At 43.8% G+C, this 26,992-nt stretch overlaps 1 protein-coding gene across 1 annotated transcript in view; it reads left to right on the forward strand.

The window, feature by feature from the left end:
* The window catches only part of RPIA (ribose 5-phosphate isomerase A), a 427,914-nt gene that overhangs the window by 216,320 nt on the left and 184,602 nt on the right, over positions 1-26,992 (forward strand). Inside the window, exon 7 of the mRNA XM_044080062.1 lies at positions 26,188-26,329. Within this exon, the coding sequence (XP_043935997.1) occupies positions 26,188-26,329 (142 nt within the window). The remainder of the gene's footprint in view (positions 1-26,187; positions 26,330-26,992) is intronic.

Consider the following 26,992-nt stretch of genomic DNA (forward strand, 5'->3'; position numbering starts at 1 on the left):
CTAGGGCTGATCCAGAAACTATTTCTCAAGGCCCCAAAGGTGTTAAGGCTTCTGTGGTTAAGAATCCAGTTCCTTTGGACAAGGATGCTAGGGCCCTGGATAGGTGGGGTAAAAAACTGTATACCTCTTCTACTTTGGCTATGAGGGCTTTAAATTGTCAGTTTCATATGCTCAGGTATCAGAATTTTTTGTTAAGTCAATTGAAATGTAAAGTTGATGCTTTAGCTGCAGGTATTGACTGTAAGGAGCTTCAGGATTTAGTGCATGCTTCAGACCAGGTTGGTAAGCATTCTTTGCAGTGTGGTTTTGATGCTTTACAAGCTTCTTCCAGGGTGGCTGCTACTAGTTCTGTTGTTCGCAGACATGCCTGGCTTAAAGATCAGTCCTTGTCAGAGCATGTTAAAGCTCGAATTATGGATGCTCCTTTGCAATCTGATGTTCTTTTTGGCCCTCCAGTGGAATTAGTTTTAAAAAAAAATAGAGGAAAAAGTTAAGTCTATGCAGACGGTTAAGGACTTTTTACAGGTTCAGCCCCCTAAGTTCAATAGGAATTGGCCTGCTAAGGGATGGTCTTTTCCCTCTTCGGATTTTCATTCTAGGGGCAAGTCGAGGCGTAGTAGAGGTAGGGCTTCCTTTCAGGGCCCTGTTACTTCTAGGTCTTTGAGTACTTCTACCCCTTCTGCTGGGGAGGGCAGGGGTCAGTCCTTTCGGAAGCAGACCCAATGACCTGTGTCTTCAGCTGCCGGACTCTGCTTTGCTGGCAGCTCCTCTGGGCGGAAAACTGGGACTTTTCAAAAGGAATTGGCATTTGGTTACCCAAGACGAATGGGTGTTGGACATTATAACTCGAGGCTACAAATTTTATTTTCACACATTCCCGCCTTTCAAAGGTATGCCGGATGTGCCTCATCAGCAAAGACTGGAAGCACAGGCACAGATTTCTTCTCTGCTCCAGTTGGGAGCAATACAGGAAGTTCCTTCTGCGGAAAGGGGCACAGGGTTTTATTCCCGTCTTTTCTTAGTGCCAAAGAAGGGAAATACTTGGGAGGCCCATTCTGGATTTATCCATTCTAAACACCTTTCTGGAAATTCCGAAATTCAAGATGTTAACACTGCAACAGCTGTTTCCTATGCTGGGCAGGGATCACTGGATGGTGACTTTGGATCTCAAGGAGGCCTATCTTCACATTCCTATCAGGCCCAGTTGCAGGAAATTCCTGAGGTTTCGGACTGGGAATTTGCATTATCAGTTCTCTGCATTGCCCTTTGGCTTATCTACTGCGCCCAGGGTATTCACAAAAGTCCTGGCTCCAGTAATAGCTTTTCTCAGGCTAAAAGGAATTCAGATTTATCCTTATCTGGACGATTGTTTGATACTGGCTCAAGGCAAGCACGAACTACTTCGACATCTGCGGTATGTGATGACAGTTTTCAGATGCCTGGGGTATTCTGTGAACGAAATAAAGTCAAGTCTAGTACCCTCACGAGAGATGTGTTTTCTGGGTGTGAGACTGAATACAACGACTCAGATGGCATTTCTTACCCCGGACAAACAAAGAAATCTTCACCAGTACTTCCTACAGCTATCAGTTCTGTCCAGGCTGACTGCAAGGACAGTCCTTCAAGCCTTGGGGTTCATGGCATCTTGCATTCTAGTACTTCCCAATGCCAAACTGCATATGAGGAAGTTACAATGGTATCTCAAAAGCGTTTGGACTCAACACAGCCACGATTTGGACACTGTCATTCGGATTCTTCCTTGCATTCAGAAGGAATTTGTGTGGTGGGCTCAGGAATGTCACCTAAACAAGGGACTCTCTGTGACCCAACCAGAGGCAAGTCAGATATTAACGACAGACGCCTCGAAGTCAGCCTGGGGTGCTCATTTCAAAGGAAAATGGATTCAAGACCTTTGGCCCCCGGAGTTGCTTCACTTGCATATCAATATGAAGGAGATGATGGCAGTTCAATTTGCCTTAAAAGCATTCAAGGATCTACTTCGACCGGGACTGGTGTTGATTCGAACAGACAACACAACTGTCATGTGGTACATCAACAAGCAGGGGGGAACTCATTCTTACCCTCTTTGCAGACAAGCAATGCTATTATGGGAAACTGCTTTGAATCTGCACATCACTCTTCGAGCACAGTTTCTGCCAGGGGTACAGAATTCGTTAGCGGATGTTCTGAGCAGGCAAATGGTGGATCCTCACGAATGGAAGTTGGATCCTCAGGTGTTTCGTCAGTTGACCATGGCTTGGGGAACTCCAGACATAGATCTGTTCGCTTCTCCTCTGAATTTCCAACTACCTCTGTTTTGCACAAGGCTGTTTCATCCGAAAGCCTGGAAAATAGATGCACTATCCTTCAGTTGGAGCAACCTTCACGTGTATGCCTTTCCTCCTCTGCCTCTTCTTCCAAAAGTCCTGTTGAAAGTCAGGAGGGACAAACCGTGCATGATCCTTATAGCACCGGATTGGCCTCGTCAGCATTGGTACCCTCTGTTGAGGAGCTTAATTCAGGGGCCCCTTGGCCATTACCACGGATTCCTCACTTATTGTCTCAAGAAAACAATCATTTTCTCAATGTCAGGGTGCAATCCCTCCACCTGACAGCCTGGCGCATTCAGTTTTAGAGAATGAGGGCCTTCAGCTCCCTCAACAAGTTTTGGATGTTCTTTTGGAAGCCAGGCGTCCTAGTACTCGAAAAGTTTATGCTGATAAATGGAAGAGATTTTTTCTTTGGAGTTCAGCTGAAGGCTTTGATGTCACATTGCCTGATTTGAGTTGTACTTTGCAATATTTGACTATGTTATTGGACAAGGGTTTGTCTTTCTCTTCTGTTAAAGTGCATGCTGCAGCTATTTCTGCTCACTATGATGGTGACCCTCCTTTATTTTCACATCCATTGCTTAAACAGTTTCTTAGAGGGGCAAAGAATATAAGACCCCCACGGAGGGCTCCTACTCCTGCCTGGGATCTTAATTTTGTTTTGGAAAAACTGACTCTGCCTCCTTTTGAACCTGCAGCTACGGCTGAATTGAAGTTGTTGTCCTGAAAGACTGCTTTTTTATTGGCTGTTACTTCTGCTAGAAGGGTATCTGAATTACAGGCTCTCATGGCAGTGGAACCTTTTCTGATTTTTCACCAGGACAGAGTTTCCTTGTGTACTAATCCTACTTTTCTGCCTAAGGTAGTTTCTAATGTGGCATTGAACCAATCTATACATTTGCCTACTTTTTATGCTAACCCCCAAACTGAAGGGGAAAAAGTTTTGCATTCTTTGGATGTACATAGGCAGTTACGATATTATTTGTTCAGAACCAAAGAGTTCAGAAGTTCTCAACAGTTGTTTGTTTCGTTTGCCGTGACTTCACGTGGAAAAGCTGTCTCGAAACAAACTATTTCCAAGTGGATTGGCCATTGTATTGCTTTTTGTTATTCTCATCATGGAAAAGAGGTTCCATTTGGGATCAGGCCTCATTCTACTAGGGCTACGGCCACATCTACTGCTTTTTTAAGAGGGGTAGCTACTAAAGACATTCTAGAGGCAGCTACCTGGAGTTCTGTACATACCTTTACAAAGCATTATCATTTGCCTCTTTATTCTAGGTCTAGGGCTGGGTTTGCCACTGCAGTCTTACAGGGCATGTCTGCAGCTCCTCAGGCTATTTAGTTGACCAACCTCCCTTTTTTTTTCCGTTGCTCTGGGATTCTACCCATTAGTCAGGACTGCAGCAATGGGAGACGACGAACATAGTACAGTTTTGTACCTACCATAAATGTAGATGTTCGAGGATCTCCATTGCTGCGGTCCAATTTTCCCTCCCTCCTTCCCCCATTTTCTTTTTAGTTTGGGGTTTTTGGGTGGTGTTTTTTTTTGCATTCTGACATCTGAGGCAAGAAAGACTGATGTTATGGCGTCGGTCATGCGCATTTATACTGACACCACGTCAGTCTCGGGCGCCATGACCTACGCCAGATCTAGCCCTTTGGTATTCGGGCCGATGGTGGGCAGCGGAGTACCCATTAGTCAGGACTGCAGCAATGGAGATCCTCGAACATCTGCATTTATGGTAGGTACAAAACTGTACTTTCTCCTGCCTCAGATTCTCTATAGACAGGCATGATTTACTAGGCTTAGCTCAAGGTTTTAGTTTAAGCTCGTAACCCTTCCAGTTCAGCTGTTTCTGGCAAGAAAAAAGGGAATTTTTTCTTTTTCTTTTCCTTTTAGGAGGTTCAGTATTTTAAAGCACAAAATGATTGAGAAATTACCACTTTTTTCCCCCTCAAGTGTTTGATTTCAAATTCTTAGGAAAGTGTGACAGTCCCTTAGGATTGTCTTTCCCTGTTTCCGGAATGAATCTGTTATTTTCGTGTGAACGTAATGATATTCAGCTGACTCTGAAACTGATTTATTGCAAATAGATTTTTCTGAACCTACACCATTTTCTCCTGCTCATTCAGCACTGGAGGATGTATTAGTTATAGCCTGTCATTTGCTTGACAGACAGTGTGCTGCCTCCAAGGAACAATCCTCAATTTTTATGTTTTTATTACTAACTCCAGATCAGACTCTGCTGTTATTTCTCAGGTGTACCCAGCTGCTGCTAAACATCTGGTTTATATAAGTCATTCACCTTCTGACAAGGATGGGAAAGTTGTTTGATAGATCTTGGAGAAAAAATATTTTCCTCCGCAATGCTTATTTCTAGAATTCTCAACTGTCAAGCTCATATGTTAAACTTTATGCTTGCTTTGTTTTGAGAGTATGAGGAATATTATGGCATCTTGTTTTTTCATCTGAGGAAAAAACACCTTTGTGTAACCTGGTTGCTTCTGTGTCTGGAATGGCTGCACAATCTGTTTATGATTTGCTGATAACACTTCCAAGGCTGCTGCTTCTTCTGGAACTGTAATCGGAAGGATTGCTTGGTTGTTTCCTCAAAACCTTCCTGAAGATGTTAAAGCTGAAAGTTTAAATTCTCCCTTAGACAAAGCGTTAGTTTTTAGACCATTTCCTGCATAGGTCCTTAAAAAGTGTAATGAGAAAGGTAAGCTGATTCAAGGAATCTTTCAGATTTTTCAGCTTTCTCTTTCCAAATTTGTCATGTTTTTTGCTACTTCAACGAACTTTGTCAAAAAGCCAAGTAAGCAGACATGGCAGGCGGATGGCGAGTAAACATTTAAAAAGCAATGGCAGGGAGGTTCCAAAAAGAAAGGACGAACCCAGGACTCCCCCTTCCCACAACAAAGGACAGTCTGTCTGAGTATCTTCACGATCCACCTCCCTCTTCCCACCATTGCAACCCTTTAATTCTTCTAGAAAGTCTGAAATTCAGTTTCTGTTTGGGAACAGATACTTTCAGAACCCATCTGTCTGAAACTAATTCGTCAAGGTTATGGGTGGCAGTTATGTTCCTTTTCAGGATATTCAATCAAGTGCTTCCCCACTTGTCTACTAGACCAAGCCCCTCTTTTCCCTTCTGTTATTCAGCACCTGCTGTCTCGGGGTGCTAACAGTCCTTCCTCCTTTGATATGAGAAGGGTTTATTCAAAAATGTTTATAGTGTCAAAGATTATTCATGGAGACCAGTTCTGGATCTTTCATTTCTAAACTAGTTTTTAAAATGTTGTTCCTTCACAACTTATCTTGCATTCCCCATTTGAGCTTTCTGGTGACCTTAGATTTAAAAGATGCTTCTTATATTCTTAAATGTCTGAACTCTGGATATATATTTTTTGTTTTGTATGTCTGATGCATACCATTAGTTCCCTGCCTTACCCTTTGTAAATATCCTTGAAGCAGTGGATAGACCAAAGTATCTCCCTCCAGTCTGCAGGGTATTCGCATTTTCCTTATTTAGACATCTTGCTTATTTTTGCAAAGTCTCTTTGAGTGTATGGGATCTATGTCTTGAGTGAGAGATTTCCTTCACAGACTGGGATTCCAGGAGAACACACAAAAGTCTTGTGTGACTCATCCTCGCAGGGTTGCTTTCCTTGGGTGTCTCTTTGTAAAGAGCATTTCTTCCTCAGGAAACAGTAGATCTATATCTTGATCTATTCCCTTTTGATGTTCATCGAGTTTCACTGTTGCAGTCATTACTCTTGGGTTATCCTGCTGGCAGGCTACCCGCAGTCTGCCAGAATTCCAAAGTCTAGGTCCGGCGTCAGTTGCTGTCGCCTCTTCCCTGACTTCAGTGCGCCAGGGGTATAAAAGATGCAGCCGATGCCATTTTCTTTAGACTTTCTTGCCGCGCGGTGCCTGAAGCAAAAGCAGTTCGCAAGTGCCGGTTGGCAGACTCCTGAGATTTTCAAATCTGAATTTCAGAACCGAAGTCTTCATTAAAGCTAAGTACCCCTTTGGGGAAACTTTTTTCTTGCTCCAGACCGATGTCAGAAAAAGTTAACAATTGTATTTCTTGTGGGAAGCAAATACCTCATAAGGATTTTCACTCTTACTGTATTCCTTGCCTAGACCCTGATCACAATGTTGCTAGCTGTCGGTTTTGTGCTAGATTCAACCAACGCACTGTCAAACATCGGTTCGATTTTACATTTCATTACTTTGGCCGAAGATTTAATTATATAATGCCGGCGGAACAGCCGACAACCGGAGTTTACAAAAAACGCAAGGACAAGGATAGGCATCCGAAGTCCAAAACCGACGACGGAGCCTCTTCTAGGCCAGTTGCCGGTTCTCAGTGAGGTGCTTTCGCAGCCCCTGGCGCCCGCTACCTCAGAGCCACAGGCCACTACCGACTCCCACATGGAGCCGACTGGGCCTCTGGAAACTCAAGGTATTGGACACTCGGAAATCAATCCCTCAGATGGGTCTGGAGCCGCTGAGCAGGCATCGGCTTCTGAGGGGGTCTTCAGACCTACACAACTATATGTTAAGCCATTCTCAGCTTCAAAGACTAAAGCAGCTCTAAAGACAAAGAAACAAGTGCAGCATTCTCCTATTCAGACTTCCATGCCTAAAAAACAGATTCTCAAAATGGCCGAAGACCTAATTTGATCAGGGGCTCCTATCCCCCTCCTGATAAGAGGCCTAGGCAAGAGACCCAGTATGATTCTTCTGATCAGGTATCTATTTCCTCTGATTCCTCTTCTGAACAGGATTACTCCATGCTTCCTTATGAGGATTCTGATGCTGAAGAATCCATTCCTTCAGCCTCTTCTCCTGAGGACTATTCCTTTGGGGAAACACTGCATACTATGAGGGAGCATTTCCACTGGGAGAGCCAAGACTATTCTGAGTCTAAGAAAAGGCTCAGAGACTTCCTGCTTCTTTCTCAGTACAGACCCCTTGCTATTCCACCTGTCCTAGACATTGTAGCTGATGTATTTTCAGAGTCCGTACGGTCCCCTGACTCTTTACCCCCCTGCACCTGCTAAGCCAGACAGATACTACAGGGTCTCAGATTCTCATAAATTCCTATATAAAAACCCTGCTGCTGACCCAGAAGCTATATCTCAGGGTCCCAAGGGGGTTAAAGCTTCCACTGCAAAAAACCCTATCCCCTCTGATAGGGATTCTAGGGCTCTAGACAGATGGGGGGGGGGGAGTTTACACTTCTGCCACCCTGGCTGTAAGGGCTTTAAATTGTCAATTTCATATGCTTAAATATCAGCAATATTTAATGTCACTACTTAAACAGAAAATGTTGACAAATACTGCATGTTCAGAGAACCAAGGAATTGCAGGATTTATTGCACGCAACTGAACAAGTGGGAAAGCATACTTTGCAATGTGGTTATGATTCACTGGAGGCCTCTTGCAGGGCCGCTGTTACAGGTTCTGTTATTAGAAGTCATGCTTGGATAAAGGAACAAAATCTGCCTGATCATGTTAAAGCAAAATTATTAGATGCACCATTACAGCATGATACTTTGTTTGGTTCTAAAGCAGAAGAGGTGTTGAACAAAATGGAGGATAAAGCAAAATCCATGCAGACAGTCAAGCATTTCTTACAAGTGCAGCCACCCAGGTTTAGCAGGAACTGTCCTTCTAAAAATGGTTCCTTTCCAGTGTCAGACAGAGGCAGATCTCGGCCCCAAGGCTCATACAGGCCTAAACAATGGGGTGCTCCTACCTCCAAAAGCGGAGAAAACAAATCACAGCCTTACAGGAAACGGTCCCAAGGACTTGCCTCTACCAGTTTTCTTTTGATAGCCCCCTTAGGGGGAAAACTAGCACTTTTTTCATCAAATTGGCAAATGGTTACCCAAGACAAATGGGTTCTGAACATAGTGTCCCAAGGCTACAGGTTCCATTTTCACACTCTACCAAGGTCAAAGGGCATGCCAGATCTGCCACACAATCAATGGGCAGAGGCACAAAAACAAATTACAGCCCTCATGTACCACAACAAGAGCAGGGGCAAGTATTTTATTCCAGACTTTTCCTAGTACCCAGGAAGGACAAAACCTGGAGACCAATTCTGAACCTGTCTATACTAAATATGTTTCTGGAGGTTCCAAAATTCAAGATGTTGACTCTTCAGCAGCTACTGCCCATGCTGGGCAAGAGGGCTTGGCTCGTAACTTTGGACCTATAAGAGGCATACCTGCATGTCCCAATCAGACAATCTTGCAGAAGATACCTCATATTCATAGCTGGCTGAATGCATTACCAATTCTCTGCACTGCCCTTTGGTTTATCTACTGCGCCCAGGGTCTTTACAAAATGCCTGGCGCCAGTAATTGCGTTTTGCAGACAAAAAGGAATTCAAATATATCCCTACTTGGACGACTGCCTAATTCAAGCAGAGAACAAAGACACTCTTCTAAAGCATCTGGCGTTTGTAAAAAGATTACTAATTGGCCTAGGGTACACAGTAAACGAAAAGAAATCAAAACTAGTGCCCTCTCAAGAGATAATATTCCTGGATGCAAGCTTAAATACAACTGCCCAGATGGCTTATCTCACGCCAGACGAGCAAAAACAACTGACTACTTGCTCCAAGAAATTGGCAACAAAAACCCACTTATCTGCAAGGAAAATCCTGCAGGCCTTGGGTTTCATGGCATCCTGCATTCTATTAAATCCATATGCCAGATTGCATAGGAGGAAACTACAATGGTATCTGAAAAGTGTTTGGACTCAGCATTGCCACAGCCTGGATACAGTAATTGCACTCAATCCCTGCCTACAACAGGAGTTTTGATGGTGGGCAGAAGCCTGTCACCACAACAAGGGTCTGCCATTCAGTTTACCCACAGCTAGATGGACACCGACAACGGATGCATCAGATTATGCCTGGGGGGCCCATATGGCAGGAAAATGTATTCAGGGCACATGGCCTGCAAACCAGATGCATCTTCACATCAATCAAAAAGAGATGCTAGCTGTTCAAAATGCCCTGACAGCTTTCAAGGACCTGCTTCATCCAGGACAATTACTGATACGACAGACAACACTACGGTCATGTGGTACATAAACAAGCAGGAAGGTACTCATTCCTACCCCCTCTGCAGACAAGCAATGACCTTATGGGACACAGCATTGGCTTTTCAAGTTCACCTGCAAGCACAATTCCTGTCTGGAAAAACAAATACTCTGGCAGACGAACTAAACCGAAACCTCATGTATCCCCATGAATGGAAACTGGATCTACAAGTCTTCAGGATGATAAGGAAATGGGGATGCCCAGACATAGATCTATTTGCCTCCCCTCACAACTGTCAATTGCAGTGATTTTGCACAAGGATTTACCACAAGCAAGCATGGAAAGTGGACGCCTTATCATTCAGCTGGAAAAATCTAACAGTCTATGCTTTTCCCCCAATACCTCTACTTCCCAGAGTACTCCTAAAGGTCAGACAAGAGAAGCCAAAAATGATTCTGATTGCACCAGACTGGCCACACCAGCACTGGTACCCAATCCTAAAGAGCTTGTCTCAAGGTCCAGCATGGATATTGCCTCAAACTTTTCACTTGCTGACCCAACAAAACAATCTGATCCTGCACAGCAAACTCAGGACCTTAAATCTGGCAGCATGGCGGATAATGTAACCATTCAGAAAACTCCTCTTTCAAAAGCTGTTATTGATGTTATCTTGGAGGCCAGGATGCCCAGTACCAGAAAATCTTATGCAGAAAAATGGAAGAGATTCTGTGCTTGGAACCAGAAACAAGACATTGACACGTCTGTACCAAATATTCCTCAGATTTTACAATACCTAACTAAGATGCTGAACAAAGGTCTTTCTTTCTCATCAATTAAGATTCATGCCTCTGCCATTTCTGCACATTACAATACAGAACCACCTATCTTTTCTCATCCTCTAATAAGGCAGTACCTCAGAGGGGCCAAAAACATTAGGCCTCCAAGTAGAGCACCAATTCCGGCATGGAACCTCAATTATGTTTTGGAAAAACTCACACTGCCTCCTTTCGAGCCAGCATCAACAGCTGATATTAAATTCTTATCCTGGAAAACAGCTCTGCTCCTAGCCATAACCTCTGCAAGGCGAGTCTCGGAGTTGCAAACACTCATGGCTGTGGAACCTTTCATCATTTTTAATCCAGACAAGGTTTCTCTGAGGACAAACCCTACATTTATGCCTAAGGTGGTGTCCAGTGTGGCCCTCAATCAAACCATTCACTTGCCTACCTTTTACCCAAATCCACAGAACAAGGGTGAGGCAATTCTGCATTCTTTGGACATACACAGGCAGTTACGCTTCTACTTGGACAGAACTAAAGCTTTCAGAAAGACTGAGCAACTTTTAGTGTCATATGCTGCAGGATCACAAGGAAAGGCTATCTCAAAACAGACTGATGTTCTTCATCTCACATTGCTGCAGTCCTTACATATGGGGGTAGTCCGCTGTCCTCGGTCGGCCCGAATACCAAAGTATTAGGCTGACGTCGGTCAAGGCGCTTAAAACTGACATCAGGACGTCAGGGTACAAAAGCGCATGACCGACGTCATTTCCTCAGTCTTTTTTGCCGCATGCAGAAGCAGCATTGCAAGTGCCGTTCGGCGTTCTGAAATTTTTCGAATTCGGAGTTTCAGACCGAATCCAAGTTGGCTAAGTACCCCGTTGGGGATTATTTTGGTTTTTTCTTGCCTCAGTGTTTTACCGGATGTCAGAAAAAGTGAATAACTGTATTTCTTGTGGGAAACAGATACCGCATAGGGATTATCATTCTTTGTGTATTCCTTGTTTGGGGCCTGAGCACGACGTTGTTGGGTGTCGCTTTTGTGCTAGGTTCAATAAGCACTATTGCGAAGGTTAGATTGTGCTAGGCTGGTCTTTGGGAAGCGGTGCAATTATAATATGCCGTCGGATTCTCCGGCCCGCTTCGAAGAAGCGCAAAGACAAAGCAGTTAATCCCAGGCAAGATGAGTCGTCCGTTCCGGACGCCGGTTCTTTAGAGGCTTCAGTGGAACCGGTGGTTCCGACGGAGACTTCTCTGGAGTCTCAGGGGGAGACTTTGATTTTGCAGGAGGTAGTCTCTCAGGAGACAGGTCAGGCTGAAGGGGCTTCTCAAGTTACTGTACTCCCCTCCCTTCCTAGGGTGGTTAGGCCTTCTCCTTCGGTTTCCAAGGCTTCTCCCAGAGGCAGGCCAGTTTTAGCTCCTGTTGGGGTCACTCCTAGTTCAGCAGGGTCTGTGCCTAAGAAGCACATGCTTAAAATGCAGAAGATTTGATTACTCTGATTAGAGGTTCTATGCCCCCTCCTGATAAGAGGCCTAGGGTGGAGCCAGAGTTGGGAAGTTTTGAACAAGCTTCGGATGTTTCAGAGTCTTCGGCTGAAGACTTGCAGGAGTACTCTCCTTATTCTGATTCTGATGCAGATGATTCCACTCCTTCTGCTTCTCCTCCAGAGGATTTTTCTTTTTCAGAGACACTTCATTCTATGAGGGAACATTTTAAGTGGGAAGGTCAGGACTTCTTTGATTCTAGGAAAAGGCTTAGGGAGTTTTTGCTGTTACCCCAGCATAGGCCTTTGGCTATACCCCCTGTTCTGGATGTTGTGGAAGATGTGTTTGCAGAGGCTTCCCTTAATCCTGATTCTCTGCCGCCTGCTCCTGTTAAGCCGGATAGGTATTACAGGGTGCCTGAGGCTCACAAATATCTTTATAAGAGTCCTAGGGCGGACCCAGAAACTATATTAGTCAGGGACCTAAGGGTGTCAAGGCCTCTATTGTAAAAAATCCGGTTCCTCTAGATAAAGAAGCCAGAGCTTTGGATAGATGGGGAAAGAAGGTCTATACATCTTCTACTTTAGCTATGAGGGCTTTGAATTGCCAGTTTCATATGTTGAAATATCAAAACTTTCTTCTTTCTCAATTGAAATCTAAGGTGGATGCTCTGGCAGAAGGCATTGAGTGTAAAGAATTGCAAGATTTGGTGCATGTCTCTGAACAGGTGGGTAAGCATTCATTACAGTGTGGTTTTGATGCTGTGCAGGCCTCGTCTAGGGTGGCTGCCACTGGCTCAGTTCTTCGCAGGCACGCCTGGTTGAAGGATCAGAATTTATCTGACCATGTTAAGACAAGGATTTTGGATGCTCCTTTGCAGTCTGATGTGTTGTTTGGTTCACCTGTGGAGTCAGTCTTGAAGAAAATGGAAGACAAGGCTAAGTCTATGCAGACTGTTAAAGATTTTTTGCAAGTTCAGCCTCCAAGTTTAGTAGGAATTGGCCTGCTAAGGGGTGGACGTATCCTTCTTATGATTCTCAGTCTAGGGGTAGATCTAGACGTGGTAGGGGCAGAGCTCAGAGTTCTTTCAGGCCTAGAACTGGGAGTTCCCCTGCACAATCTTCGGGTGAGGGCAGGGGCCAGTCCTTTCGTAAACAGGCCCAATGACCTATTTTTTCAGCTGCCAGATCCTTCTTGCCTGGCAGCACCTTTGGGAAGAAGGTTAGCACTCTTCAAGGAAAATTGGATGTTGGTTACCCAAGACAAATGGGTATTGGATATCATACACCAGGGTTACAAGTTTTATTTCCATACCTTGCCTCCTTTCAAAGGCATGCCGGACGTTCCTCCTCAGCAAAGACTAGAGGCTCGCAAACAAATTTCTCTACTACTTCAAATAGGGGCCATACAACCAGTTCCTCTGCCAGAAGTGGGCCTAGGATTTTATTCTCGCCTGTTTCTAGTACCAAAGAAAGGAAACACGTGGAGACCAATTTTGGATTTATCCATCCTTAACACATATCTGGACATTCCCAAGTTCAAAATGTTAACGTTACAACAGCTTTTACCTCTGCTGGGCAAAGATCACTGGATGGTGACCCTGGATCTCAAGGAGGCTTACCTTCATGTTCCTATCAGGCCCAGTTGCAGGAAGTATCTGCGTTTTCGGGCTGGGACTTCACATTATCAGTTCTCTGCATTGCCCTTTGGCTTATCTACTGCCCAGAGTGTTCACGAAGGTTCTGGCTCCAGTGGTAGCTTTTTCAGGCTAAGAGGAATACAGATCTATCCTTATTTGGACGATTGCCTGATACTGGCCCAAGGAAAGGACGAACTTCTTCATCATTTACAGTATGTGATGGCAGTGTTAAGATGCCTGGGGTATTCTGTGAGCGAAATAAAGTCCAGTCTAGTACCCTCTCAGGACATGTGCTTTCTGGGTGTGAGACTGAATACAGCATCCCAGATGGCCTTTTGACCCCGGACAAACAAAAGAATCTTTCTCTTTACTTCCATCAGTTGTCTCATCAGTCCAGGCTGACTGCAAGGACAGTCCTTCAAGCCTTGGGGTTCATGGCATCTTGTATTCTGGTACTTCCCAATGCCAAACTGCATATGAGGAAGCTACAGTGGTATCTCAAGAATGTATGGACACAGCACTGCCAAGATTTGGACACTGTCATTCAAATAATACCTTGCATTCAAAAGGAATTTTTGTGGTGGGCTCAGGAATGTCACCTAAACAAGGGACTCTCTGTGACCCGGCCAGAGGCGAGTCAGATTTTAACGACAGATGCCTCAGACAAAGCTTGGGGAGCTCATCTAAATGGAAAATGGATACAAGACACGTGGCCTGCCAGACTTCAACATCTACATATCAACTTGAAGGAGATGTTAGCAGTCCAATTTGCATTGATAGCTTTCAAGGATTTACTTCTTCCAGGGCAGGTGTTGATTCAAACAGACAACACAACTGTCATGTGGTACATCAACAAGCAAGGGGGAACGCATTCTTATCCTCTATGCAGACAAGCAATGATTTTGTGGGAGACTGCTCTCAGTTTACAGCTAAATCTTCAGGCAAGGTTTCTGCCAGGAGCACAGAACTCCTTAGCAGATGTGTTGAGCAGACAAATTATGGATCCCCACGAGTGGAAATTGGATCCTCATGTATTTCAGAGATTGACAGTGTTATGGGGAACTCCAGACATAGATCTGTTCGCTTCTCCACTAAATTACCAGCTGCCAAAGTTTTGCACAAAAAGGTTTCATCCCTCGGCTTGGAAAGTGGATGCTCTTTCTTTCAATTGGAGCAATCTTCATGTGTATGCCTTTCCGCCTCTGCCTCTCCTCCCAAAGGTACTACTAAAGGCCAGACAAGACAAGCCAAGGATGATTTTAATAGCTCCAGATTGGCCTCGACAGCACTGGTACCCATTACTGAGAAGTCTGGTACAGAAGCCTCCATGGCCTTTGCCTTCGATTCCTCACCTGCTGTCTCAGGAGAACAGTCATTTACTCAATGTCAAACTTCATTCTCTACATCTGACAGCCTGGCATATTCTGTTTTAAACCCTGGAGGGTCTCAGCTTCCACAACAAGTTTTGAATGTTATTTTGGAGGCCAGAAGGCCTAGTACAAGGAAAGTTTACGCAGATAAATGGAGGAGATTTTTATTTTGGAGTACTGCAAAGGATTTTGATGTTTCTAAACCTAATTTAAGTGTTGCGCTTCAATACCTTACTGAGTTATTGGACAAAGGTTTGTCCTTCTCCTCTATAAAGGTTCATGCTGCAGCAATTTCTGCTCACTATGACTGTGACCCACCATTATTTTCTCAGCCTTTGTTTAAGCAATTCCTTAGAGGGCAAAAATATAAGACCCCACGTAGAGCTCCTACTCCTGCTTGGGATCTCAATTTTGTGTTGGAGAAACTCACTCTACAACCTTTTGAGCCTGCAGCATCGGCAGAGTTGAAATATTTATCTTGGAAGACTGCTTTTTGTTGGCCATTACCTCTGAGAAGGGTTTCTGAATTACAGGCCCTTATGGCAGTTGAGCCTTTCTTAATTTTCCACAAGGACAGGGTGTCTTTGCGTACTAACCCTTCTTTTATGCCTAAAGTGGTTTCTAGTGTGGCTTTAAACCAAACTATTCATTTGCCTACTTTTTATGCAAACCCCCAAAATAAAGGGGAAAGGATTTTGCACACTTTGGATATACACAGACAGTTGCGATATTATTTGAGCAGAACTAAAGGGTTCAGGCAGTCTCAGCAGTTGTTTGTTTCTTTTGCTTTGGGTTCTCAGGGCAAACCTGTTTCAAAACAAACTATTTCTAAGTGGATTGGGTTTTGTATTGCTTTCTGTTATTCCCATCATGGTAAGGAGATTCCAGCTGGGATTAGGCCTCATTCCACTAGGGCTACTGCCACTTCTACAGCCTTTTTAAGGGGGGTGGCTACTAAAGATATTTTGGAAGCAGCTACTTGGAGTTCAGTGCATACTTTCTCTAAGCATTACCACCTTCCACTTTACTCTAAATCTAGGGCTGGATTTGCAACTGCAATTTTGCAAGGCATGTTGGCAGCTCCTAATTCCTTATAGTTTTGCCATCCTCCCTTACCTCTGCTTTGGGATTCTACCCATATGTAAGGACTGCAGCAATGTGAGATGAAGAACATAGTACAGTTTTGTACCTACCATAAATGTAGATGTTCAAGATCCACATTGCTGCAGTCCACTTACCTCCCTCCTTCCCCTCTGTTGTTGAAGGTGGTGGTGTGGTTTGTGTTGTACATAGTGTAAATATGGTTAGTGCACGGGTGGTTGGTTAGGTTTTGCTGGTTTTTGGCTTTGGCCTTTCTTGTTAGGGCCTTCTGACATCTGGGGCAAGAAAAGACTGAGGAAATGACGTCGGTCATGCGCTTTTGTACCCTGACGTCCTGATGTCAGTTTTAAGTGCCTTGACCGACGTCAGCCTAATACTTTGGTATTCGGGCCGACCGAGGACAGCGGACTACCCCCATATGTAAGGACTGCAGCAATGTGGATCTTCGAACATCTACATTTATGGTAGGTACAAAACTGTACTTTTCTAAATGGATAGGCTATTGCATCCGTTTCTGCTATTCTCAACATGTTAAATCAGTGCCTAAGGGCATTAGGCCTCATTCCGCCAGAGCAACAGCCACTTCAGCAGCCTTCCTCAGAGGAGTACCATCCAAAGAAATCTTAGAGGCTACAACTTGGAGTTCAGTGCACACCTTTACAAAGCACTACCACTTGCCTCTCTACTCTAAGTCCAGAGCAGGCTTTGCCACTGCAGTTCTGCAGGGCCTCATAGCCTCTCCTAATCCTATTTAGCCAGGCACTCATCCTCAGCTTTGGGATTCTACCCAAGAGTAATGACTGCAACAGTGAAACATGATGAATATAGTACAGTTGTGTACCTACCATAAATGTAGATGTTCGAGTGTATTCACTGTTGCAGTCCAGGTTACCCACCCACCATCCCCCTTCTCTTTGCTGGGATTTATCTGCACTTCACTATCCTGTACAACCTTTTTGGTGTATTTGCTTGTAGATGAAGGAAATGTTATTTTTGTGCATGCATTTCTTATTGATATTTTTCAGCCTACCTATTTGGGGCACCTGATATCTGGGGCAAGAAAAACTAAAGAAAATGGTGTCGTCTGTATCTTTTATACCCCTGGCGCACTGACGTCAGTGAAGAGGCGACAGCAACCAACGCCGGACCTAGACTTTGGAATTCTGGCCGACTGCGGGTAGCCTGCCAGCAAGATAACCCAAGAGTAATGACTGCAACAGTGAATACACTCTAACATCTACATTTATGGAAGGTACACAACTGTACTTTTCCTCACTCCAAGACTACTGTTGCAACCTGGGAATTTCTCAGGATCCTGATTTTGGGTCTCATGGCATCCATGATTCTCGTGATTCCACATGATAGAAATTCAGTAGTACTTAAAACCTATATGGTCCCAGTGTCGACATCCCTTGACATTCCAGATTCCATTTTTGGGGTTTGTGAAAAGGTGGAGAGACCATTTTTTATCAGAGTCTAGGTATGTCATTTTCCCTTCCACCTCCAGACAGTCTAACAGTTACCTCAGACTTTGCTTTGGGACCAATGGAGATAAAAGTGCAGGGTGTTTGGAAAAGAAGAGGCAAACCAGAAAATACAAACATGAGATGTCACTGAGGGTGTTGAATACACTTGTAAGTCATCTGTACTCCCCAGGACCATAACAAATATTTATAGTCAACACCACAGTAGTATAAATGAAGCAAGAGAGTACCAGATCCTACCCTCTGTGCAGAATATCCATGGTAGCCTGAGATATTGCTGTTATGCACAGCCTTACTCTACAGGCATTTTGCTTACCATCAGCAACATTCTTTTGGCAAACAGGTTGAACAGGACCAAGAGTGACCTTCGCAAATGGAAATTGCACGGGGGGGGGGGGGGGGGGGTCAGGAATTCATCCAGCTGAGAACACCAGAAATTGACCTTTTTGCCTCCACACACAACAGTTAGTTGGAAATGTCTGCTCCAGGACTACATGCAGGAAGGCCTGGAAGGCAGATGCTTTTTCTTTTCCTTGAACAGGATTGTTCCTGTACGCTTTGCTTTTCCACTGATATCCAGGGTCATTCTAAAGATTCAGAAGGACTGTCCGAAGATCATTGTGGTGACTCCCTTTTGGCTCGGGCAACATTTGTTAGCCAATTCCCTAAGAAAGGAGAAGGGCAGTTATCACTAGCTTCCTCCCAGACTGGATCTTGCAGAAGGCAGGGGGGAGTTTGCTGCATCCCAAGTGTAGTATGTCTCAGCTGACTGCCTCAATATTTTGATTCTAAGTAACTTTGTTTTTAAGAAACCATGCACCAGGTACTAAAGGAGACAAAAAAACTGCCACTAGAAAAGTCCTATGTTGGTAGGTGATGTGATTTTCTAGTTGGTACCTAGCCAATAACCAGGACCCCTCAAGGATATTGTTCCAGTGGTGTGAGCTACTTTTCTCTGACCTCTTTAATTTCTGTTAAGGTTCATCTTGCAACCATTTCAGCATGATTGCTTATGGATCCTCCTGTCTGTTTATGGTAAAATATTTTCTGACCTGCTCGTAAACAGGTTGCTCCTCTTTGTGCTGGAGAAGTTGGCTGTCACCTTTTGAACCTGCCCATCAAGCTGATAAGGTTCTTGACTTGGAAAGCTGTACTTATTATTGCTGTGACATCTGCAAGAAGAGTATCCGAGTTGCAAGCTCTTGTGGTGGGTCAGACTTGCCTCATATTCCACAGAGATAGGGTCACATTAAGATCAGACCCCTCCCTTATGCTCATAGTGGTCTCCTAATTTGCTTTGAGTCAAGACATCACGCTCCAATTTGCCTCCCCAGAACCTAAAAACCATGGAGAGAGGATTTTACATATTCTGCGCATAGGCAGCTCAGGTACCATCTTGACAGAATTAAGTCCTTTAGAAAAGTTGATCAGATGTTTCTCACCAAGGGACAGTAAAATAAACATCCTGTGCAAAACTGAGAATTTCCGGGTGGTTGTCCTCAGCTGTTGCTTTTTGTTATACCCACCATTGGATATCAGTTCCTGGCAGTATTAAGGTACATTGTATTAGAGCTTTGTTTTCTTGGATGGTATACAGGAAAGGGTGGATTCTAGAAGTTTTTAAAGGCAGCTACACGGTCTTATGTACATTGTTTTACAAGGCATTACAAACTGGATTCCTTTCCAAGCTCCATGGAGAGCTTTACTAGGTTCATTCATGGTCTTGCGTATCCAAAGCATTTCTCATCCCAGACTGGATAGGCTTGTGTAATCAACACGTATTGTTTAAAGGCTACTATAGCAGCGGGAATGATGACCATAATACGGTTGTGTAAGTTGCACTTGCCCATAATGGTAGATATTCAAATTCCTCACTGTTGCGGTAACCACACCCACTCTCCATCACGCTACTCGTATATAGTTGTTTTTGCTTTATATATTTTTTTGGTTGCTTTTTGGTTCAAGAGTTTTAGGCTCTTCTCTCTGTCTCTTTGCCTGTATGGGCAAGAAATTCCTGATGGTCTTCACCTTGACTGCCGATTTCCCTTCTTGCTGCTAGCCAATCAGCAGTCAAAGTGAATATTTGGCAGCGGTGGTGGTGAACGGCAGGGCTTTGTGAAGCTGACTGGAGGTTGTTTCCTGGGTAGAGGAACAACTGATGTAGCCTAAAGGCTACAGCAACAGTGAGGAATTCAAACATCTACCATTAATGGGTAAGTGTAGCTTACACAGTTTGGGCTCCTCTAGCATCCCAGCTCTCAATGGAGACTGGAGGCTATTGGCAGAAGCAGCAGTAGATGCAATATTGGCAAGGCATAGGGAAGCATTGACCACTTCATAGGTGATGGCAGTTATCCCACAGTTTGCATGTTCATACCCATCCATAATGTCACCCAGCATGCAATGGGAGTTTAACGCACACAAACCAAAAAAAAAAAAAAAACTTATGACAGCATGAATGATGCAGCTGGATTAGGTGACATCTGCTGTTCACCTCCTGTAGCGTATTTGAAACAGACTTGGGAGGAGGAGTTTTAAGGCAGAATCAGAGATCCAAAGATGAGGAGGAGCTCCAGCAAACAGAAGGTGGTCCTGCTGTTGTAGGGGATCAAAACTCTGATATTCAGGGGCATTGTTACATGGATTACAGTTGTCTTGTAACCAAATTTATTAGCATACTGGCAGCCATTAGTGTGCGGACATTTGAAATAATGCAACTTGGATGTCAATATACACCCTCCTCATAATCATTTTTTGAATTCTTGCATCATGTGACCACATTTGCACCCCTCCCATTCCCCTTTAAGGCTGTTGGGGTTTTTAAAGTACCAAGATGTTCTTCGTGTTTCACTGCTGCAGTCATTACATTTGGGTAATCTGCTGGCAGGTTGCCCTCAGTTGGCCTGATTAACAAAGTCTTGGGTCCTGCGTCGGTTGCTGTCCCTTCTTCCATGACGTCAGGGGTATAAAACATGCAGCCGACGCCATTACATCAGTCTTTCTTGCCATGCGGTGCCCAAAGCAGAAGCAGTTTGCAAGTGCTGGTTGGCCGACTCCTGAAATTTTCGTTTTCGAGTTTCAGAACCAAAGTTTTCAACTAAAAGCTAAGTACCCCATTGGGAAAACTTTTTCTTGCTCCTTACCGATGTCAGTAAAAGTTAATAATTGCATTACTTATGGGAAGCAAATACCTCATAAGGCTGTTCATTTATTGTGTATTTCTTGCCTAGGCCCTGACCACAACGTGCCTTGCTGTCAGTTTTATGCTAAATTTAATCAGCGCACGAGTAAACGTCAGTATATTTTTGCTTCTAAATATTTTGGCTCAAGATTTAACTATCTAGAAATGTTGGTTAGCAACCGACTACCGGAATACCTAAATAACACAAAGAAAAAGACAGAGACAGACCGAAGTCCAAAACCGACGACGCTTCTCCTAAGCCCGTCGCCGGTACTCAGTGAGGCGCTTTTGCAGCCCCTGATACCAGCTACTTTTGATTCGCAGGCCTCTGCTGAGACCCATTTGGAGTCCGGAATGCCGCGAGATGCTTTAAGTATTGAACCCACGGATGTCTCTACCTTAGATGGGTCCGGAGCTGCTGTGCAGGCACCGGCTTCTGAGGGTATTTTCAGGCCTAAAGATTTGTATATTAAACAGACGCCATCTTCAAAACTAAGGCCAAAATCTACTTCTATGTCTAAAAAACTGACGCTTGGGCCACGTGTGCAGGGCCCAATGCCCAAAAAACAAATGATGAAAATGGCTGAAGATTTAATAACCTTGATCAGGGGTAGCCATCCCCCTCCTGCTAAGAGGCCTAGGCAAGGCACTGACTATGACTCTTCAGATCAGGTTTCTATTTCTTCTGATTTTTCTTCTGAACAGGATTTATCTATACCTACTTATGAGGAGTCTGATGCAGAAGATTCCATCCCTTGTGCTTCTCCTACTGAGGATTTCTCTTTTGGAGAAACTTTACATACCTTAAGAGAACAATTCCACTGGGAAAGTCAGGATTTCTCTGAATCTAAACAGAGACTTAGGGATTTTCTTCTTCTTCCTCAGCATAGGCCTTTGGCTATACCTCCTGTTCTAGACATTGTTGTTGATGTTTTTTTCAGAATCCAGTATGACTCCTGATTCTCTGCCTCCAGCTCCTAGTAAGCCAGACAGATACTACAAGGTTCCTGACTCCCACAAATTCCTTTTCAAAAACCCTACTGCTGATCCTGAAACCAGTTTCAGGGTCCCAAGGGTGTTAAGGCCTCTACTGCTAAAAATCCTACCTCTTCTGACAGAGATTCCAGGGCGCTGGATAGATGGGGTAAGTGTCTGCAACCTTGGCAATCAGGACTTTAAACTGTCAATTTCATACTTAAACAGAAAATTATGTTGATCTCTGTGTGGAAAATGAGTTGCAGGATTTATTACATTCAGCTGAACAAGTTGGAAAACATACTTTGCAATGTGGTTTTGATTCTTTGGAGGCCTCTTGCAGGGCTGCTGTAACTGGATCTGTGATAAGAAGGCATGCTTGGCTCAAAGAGCAAAATCTGCCTGACCATGTTAAAGCAAAATTGTTGGATGCTCCTTTACAACAGGACAGTCTCTTTGGTAATAAGGCTGAAGAGGTTTAAAAAAGATGGAAGATAAAGCTAAATCTATGCAAACTGTGAAAGATTTCTTACAAGTGCAGCCACACAGATTTAGTAGGTGCTGGCCTACTAAGAACTGGTCCTTTCCAGTTCCCTCGAGAGCCGCTCAAGTCAAATCCAGACATTCCAAAGGCTCCAGGTTTCAGTCACATGGACCTTTTAGAACAAAACAATGGGGTGCCTCCACCTCCAAACCTGGAAGCAACAAGGCACCTCCCTATTGTAAACAGTCTCAATGAGTTTCCTCTACAATCACCAAGCACTTACCTTTTGGCCGCCCCTTTGGGGGGAAAGCTGGCACTTCATGCACGAAACTGGCAACTGATTACCCAGGACCAATGGGTTTTAAATATGGTATCCAAGGGATACAGATTTCATTTCCACACGTTGCCAATTCCAAACGGATGGCCAGATCTGCCTCCAAATCAGTGGGCAGAGGCCCATAAGCAAGTTTTGTCCCTCATGAATATGGGGGCTATTCAGCCAGTACCAGAAGAGGAAAAGAGACAAGGTTTCTATTTAAGACTTTTCCTGGTACCCAGAAAAGACAAATCATGGCATCCAATTCTGGACTTATCCATTCTAAATACATTTCTGGACATTCCAAAATTCAAGATGCTGACTCAACAGTTACTACCTATCCTAGGCAAAGATGCCTGGTTGGTAACTCTAGACTTAAAAGAGGCTTACCTGCATATCCCAGTCAGGGAATCTTGCAGAAGATGCCTCCTCTTCAAAGCAGGCTACTTGCATTACCAGTTCTCTGCACTGCCCTTTGGCTTATCTACTGCGCCCAGGGTCTTCACAAAGTGCTTGGCACCAGTAATTGCATTTTGCAGGCAAATAAATATTCAAATATATCCATACCTGGACGATTGTGTAATTCAGGCAGAAAACAAGGACACTCATCTAAAGCATCTGGCATTTGTAAAAAGGGTTCTAACTTGTCTAGGGTACACCATAAACGAAAAGAAATCACAACTGGTACCCTCTCAAAAAATTACATTCCTGGGTGCAAGATTGAATACAACTGCCCAGATGACTTGCCTTACGCCAGAAAAGCAAATTCAATTGATGACTTACTTCAAACAGGTGGCCACAAAAACCCAGCTATCTGTAAGACAAATTCTGCAGACCTTGGGGTTCATGGCCTCCTGCATTCTTCTAATTCCATATGCAAGACTGCATATGAGGAAACTTCAGTGGTACCTAAAAAGTTTATGGAGTCAACATTGTCACAGCCTGGAAACAATTATTCCTATTGTACCTTGCCTGCAACTAGAGTTCCCATGGTGGGCAGAGGCCAGCCACCAAAACAAGGGACTGCCATTTACTCCACCCCCTACCGCCCAAACCCTAACTACAGACGCATCAGACTATGCTTGGGGGGGGCGCATCTGGCAGGGAAATGCATTCAGGGCAAATGGAGCCCAAATCAAATGCACCTACATATCAATCAGAAAGAGATGCTAGCTGTACAGAATGCTCTGGCAGCCTTCAAGGACTACCTTCATCCAGGACAACTACTGATAAAGACAGACAACACCACAGTCATGTGGTACATAAACAAGTAGGGGGGTACACATTCCTACCCCCTTTGCAGACTAGCCATGGCATTGTGGAACATGGCCTTGACTTATCAAATACATCTACAAGCCCAATTCCTGCCAGGAAAGCTAAATACTCTGTCAGACGAACTAAGTAGAAATCTTATGGACCCACACAAATGGAAACTGGAACCTCAAGTTTTCAACATGTTGACATGCAAATGGGGGAGCCCAGCCATAGATCTTTTTGCCTCAACTCAGAACTATCAGTTGGACAAATTTTGCACAAGAATTCATCACAAAAAAAGCTTGGAAAGTGGATGCTCTATCAGTCTGTTTTCCCCCCCTCTACCTCTGCTCTCCAAAGTCCTACTAAAAGTCAGACGGGACAGACCAGAAATGATTCTGATTGCTCCTGACTGGCCTCGCCAACACTGGTACCCACTCCTGCGCAATGCGTCACACCTTCCTCTGTGGCACCTGCCTCAGGCACCTTACCTACTGTCTCAGCAGAACTACCAAATTCTGCACACTCTTCTCCAAACTTTGAATCCTGCAGCGTGGCTAACTAATTTCACCCTTGGCATCTCTCAGCAAACCTGTGATGGATGTCATTTTGGAGGCTAGAAGGCCTAGTACTAGAAAATCTTATGCTGACAAATGGAAAAGATTCTGTGCCTGGAACCAATCACAAGGAATAAGCACAGCAATGCCCACTATTCCTCAGATTCTGCAATACTTAACTGAGATGCTTCACAAGGGCCTACCTTTTTCTTCCATAAAAATCCATGCCTCTGCCATTTCATCTCATTACAACACAGAACCTCCCCTCTTCTCTCATCCTCTGCTAAAGCAGTATATTAGAGGGGCCAAAAATGTAAGACCTCCCAGGAGAGCACCAACTCCTGCATGGGACCTCAATTTTTGTTTGGAAAAACTCACTCTATATTTTGATCCAGCTGCTACTGCAACCTAGAATTTCTCTCCTGGAAAACAGCTTTCCTTTTAGCAGTCACTTCAGCTAGAAGGATTTCAGAACTACAGGCTCTTATGGCAGTGGAGCCTTTCATTATTTTTTACCCGGACAGGGTGGCTCTCAGGACCAGTCCATCCTTTTTGCCTAAGGTGGTATCCAGTGTGGCTTTCAGACCATTCATCTGCCAACTTTCTTCCCCAATCCACAGAACAAGGGTGAGCGGATTCTGCATTCATTGGATGTACACAGACAACTTAGATTCTACTTAAACAGGACAAAATCTCTAAGAAAATCTGAACAACTATTGGTGGCATTTGCTGCAGGGGCAGAGGGAAAGGCTATTTCAAAGCCGACTATTTCCAAATGGATAAGCCATTGTATTCATTTCTGTTATATGCACCATGGTAAACCTATCCCCAAGGGGATCAGATCTCATTCCACCAGGGCTGCATCTACTTCTGCAGCCCTTCTCAGAGGGGTTCCTACCAGAGACATTCTAGAAGCTGCTACCTGGAGCTTAGTTCATAAGTTCACGAAACATTATCATTTACCTCTCTTCTCCAATTCCAGGGCTGGCTTTGCCACTGCTGTCCTGCAGGGCCTTATAGCTGCTCCTAATGCTGTATAAACCCATCCTCCCAACCATAGCTTTGGGATTCTACCCAAATGTAATGACCAACAGTGAAACACGAAGAACATTGTACAGTTGTGTACACTTACCATAAATGTAGATGTTCGCGTGTATTCACTGTTGCAGTCCTGGTTACCCTCCCTCCAGCCCTCTCCTTTCTTTTACTATGATTACAAGCCTTTTTGGTGTATTTGCTTTTGTTTGGAGGTATATGTTTTGTGTTTTAAATTATTTTTATATATATACATATATATATATATATATATATATATATATCTATATATCTATATATATATATATTTGCTCCCCATTTGGTGGGCACCTGACATCTGGGGCAGGAAAAGCTGGTGTAATGTTGTCAGCTGCATGTTTTATACCCCTGACGGCCTGATGTCATGGAAGAAGCGACAGCAACCGACGCAGGACCCAAGACTTTGTTAATCAGGCCGACTGAGGGCAACTTGCCAGCAGATTACCCAAATGTAATGACTGCAACAGTGAATATACCCTAACATCTACATTTATGGTAAGTATAGACAACTGTACTTTTGCTTACCGATGTGAATTTATGAATATATTTAAGTATAGGAATTTTACTACCATGAAGGTCTCCTGATTTCATTTGGAGGAATGGGAATTAGAGAAGCTTTGGTGAGCATGTGTGTTATGCAGATTTGCAGGTACTTGTTTGTGTGCAAAAGACTGTTTCTTTTGATATGGCTGGTGGGACAGACGTTTGAGTAACTGTGTAGCCTCAGGGGAATTCAAGTCCAGATAATGTTTAATTACTAAAAGGTCCCTCAAGATAACTTGATATTGTAGGCACTTATATCCGTAGTTTCTTAGCCATCTTTATGGTGATAGATTTCCTTTTTTAGTGGTTTTCATTTTGCTGTATCCCTTAAGTTGTAATGCTCTTATGAGGATTTTTCTTGTGTACGGTGTTGACTTCAGAACACAATTTAGTCTTTTTGTTTGCATATGCTACTATTTATGAAGCTGTTCTATAGGTCATATTAATGATCACTGTTCCTTGTAGCAGTTTTGTGTTGCTGCTTTACAGCATGCAATGGCTTATTGGCACTTTTGACTGTAACCTGATTCTCCTTAACCTCTTTGCAGGAAGGACTCTTTGAACCTCGGTGATCAGTGGAAGAATGGCATTCCTATTGAAGTGATTCCAATGGCCTATGTCCCAGTTGTCAAAACAATCTCCAAGAAGTTTGGCGGTGTTACAGAACTAAGAATGGCAGTCAAAAAAGCTGTTGGTATCAAGTTTAAGCACATCATTCTTGTAACTTTACTTTGTCGTCTCTGTTAAACTAAGCTTCTAAACTTTGTGTTTACTTAAGATGGGTTAATAATCTTCACCATTTTTTGGCTTGGTGCCTCGTACTGAGATGATTCTCTGCCATCCTGTAATGTTGTTTTTTGACAAAGCAAGTGTTTCGAAGGCTGATAAAATAGACACTTGCAGCTTGACTTTGTAGACACTGCTCTTTTGTGCCTAGCTGTTTACCTGTGTCTGGCTGCAAAATTGGAGTGTTTCTAAGACCATCTGGATTACTAAACTGATATAAGTATTTTGTTTGGTTCTTGCTCTGTTTCAGTGATATTTTACAGTCCTATGCTGCATTTATTTATTGGTTGAATTTATCAGTGCTTGCACTTGTAAATAATCCCATCTGTTTGTTACTGCACTTAGTTTGTCTGTTCGGATTCCGTCTCCATTTTTTCTCACCCACCTGCCCAACTGTTGTGTTCTTAAAACTTGGCTTTTGAGTTGACTGCCTCTACTATACAGTTGATATTGGACACTCCTCCCAGTCCCATCGCATCAGTTCATTCTATTGAGTACAGTGAGATCACTTGGGAAGGCCCACCCCCTTATTTTCTTAACCTTGAATTATCTTCTGTTTCCCCCTTT

Source organism: Protopterus annectens, chromosome 8.part0 (genome assembly GCF_019279795.1).
Source record: "Protopterus annectens isolate FY-2018-M chromosome 8.part0, PAN1.0, whole genome shotgun sequence".
In the NCBI taxonomy this organism is placed as follows: Eukaryota; Metazoa; Chordata; order Ceratodontiformes; family Protopteridae; genus Protopterus; species Protopterus annectens.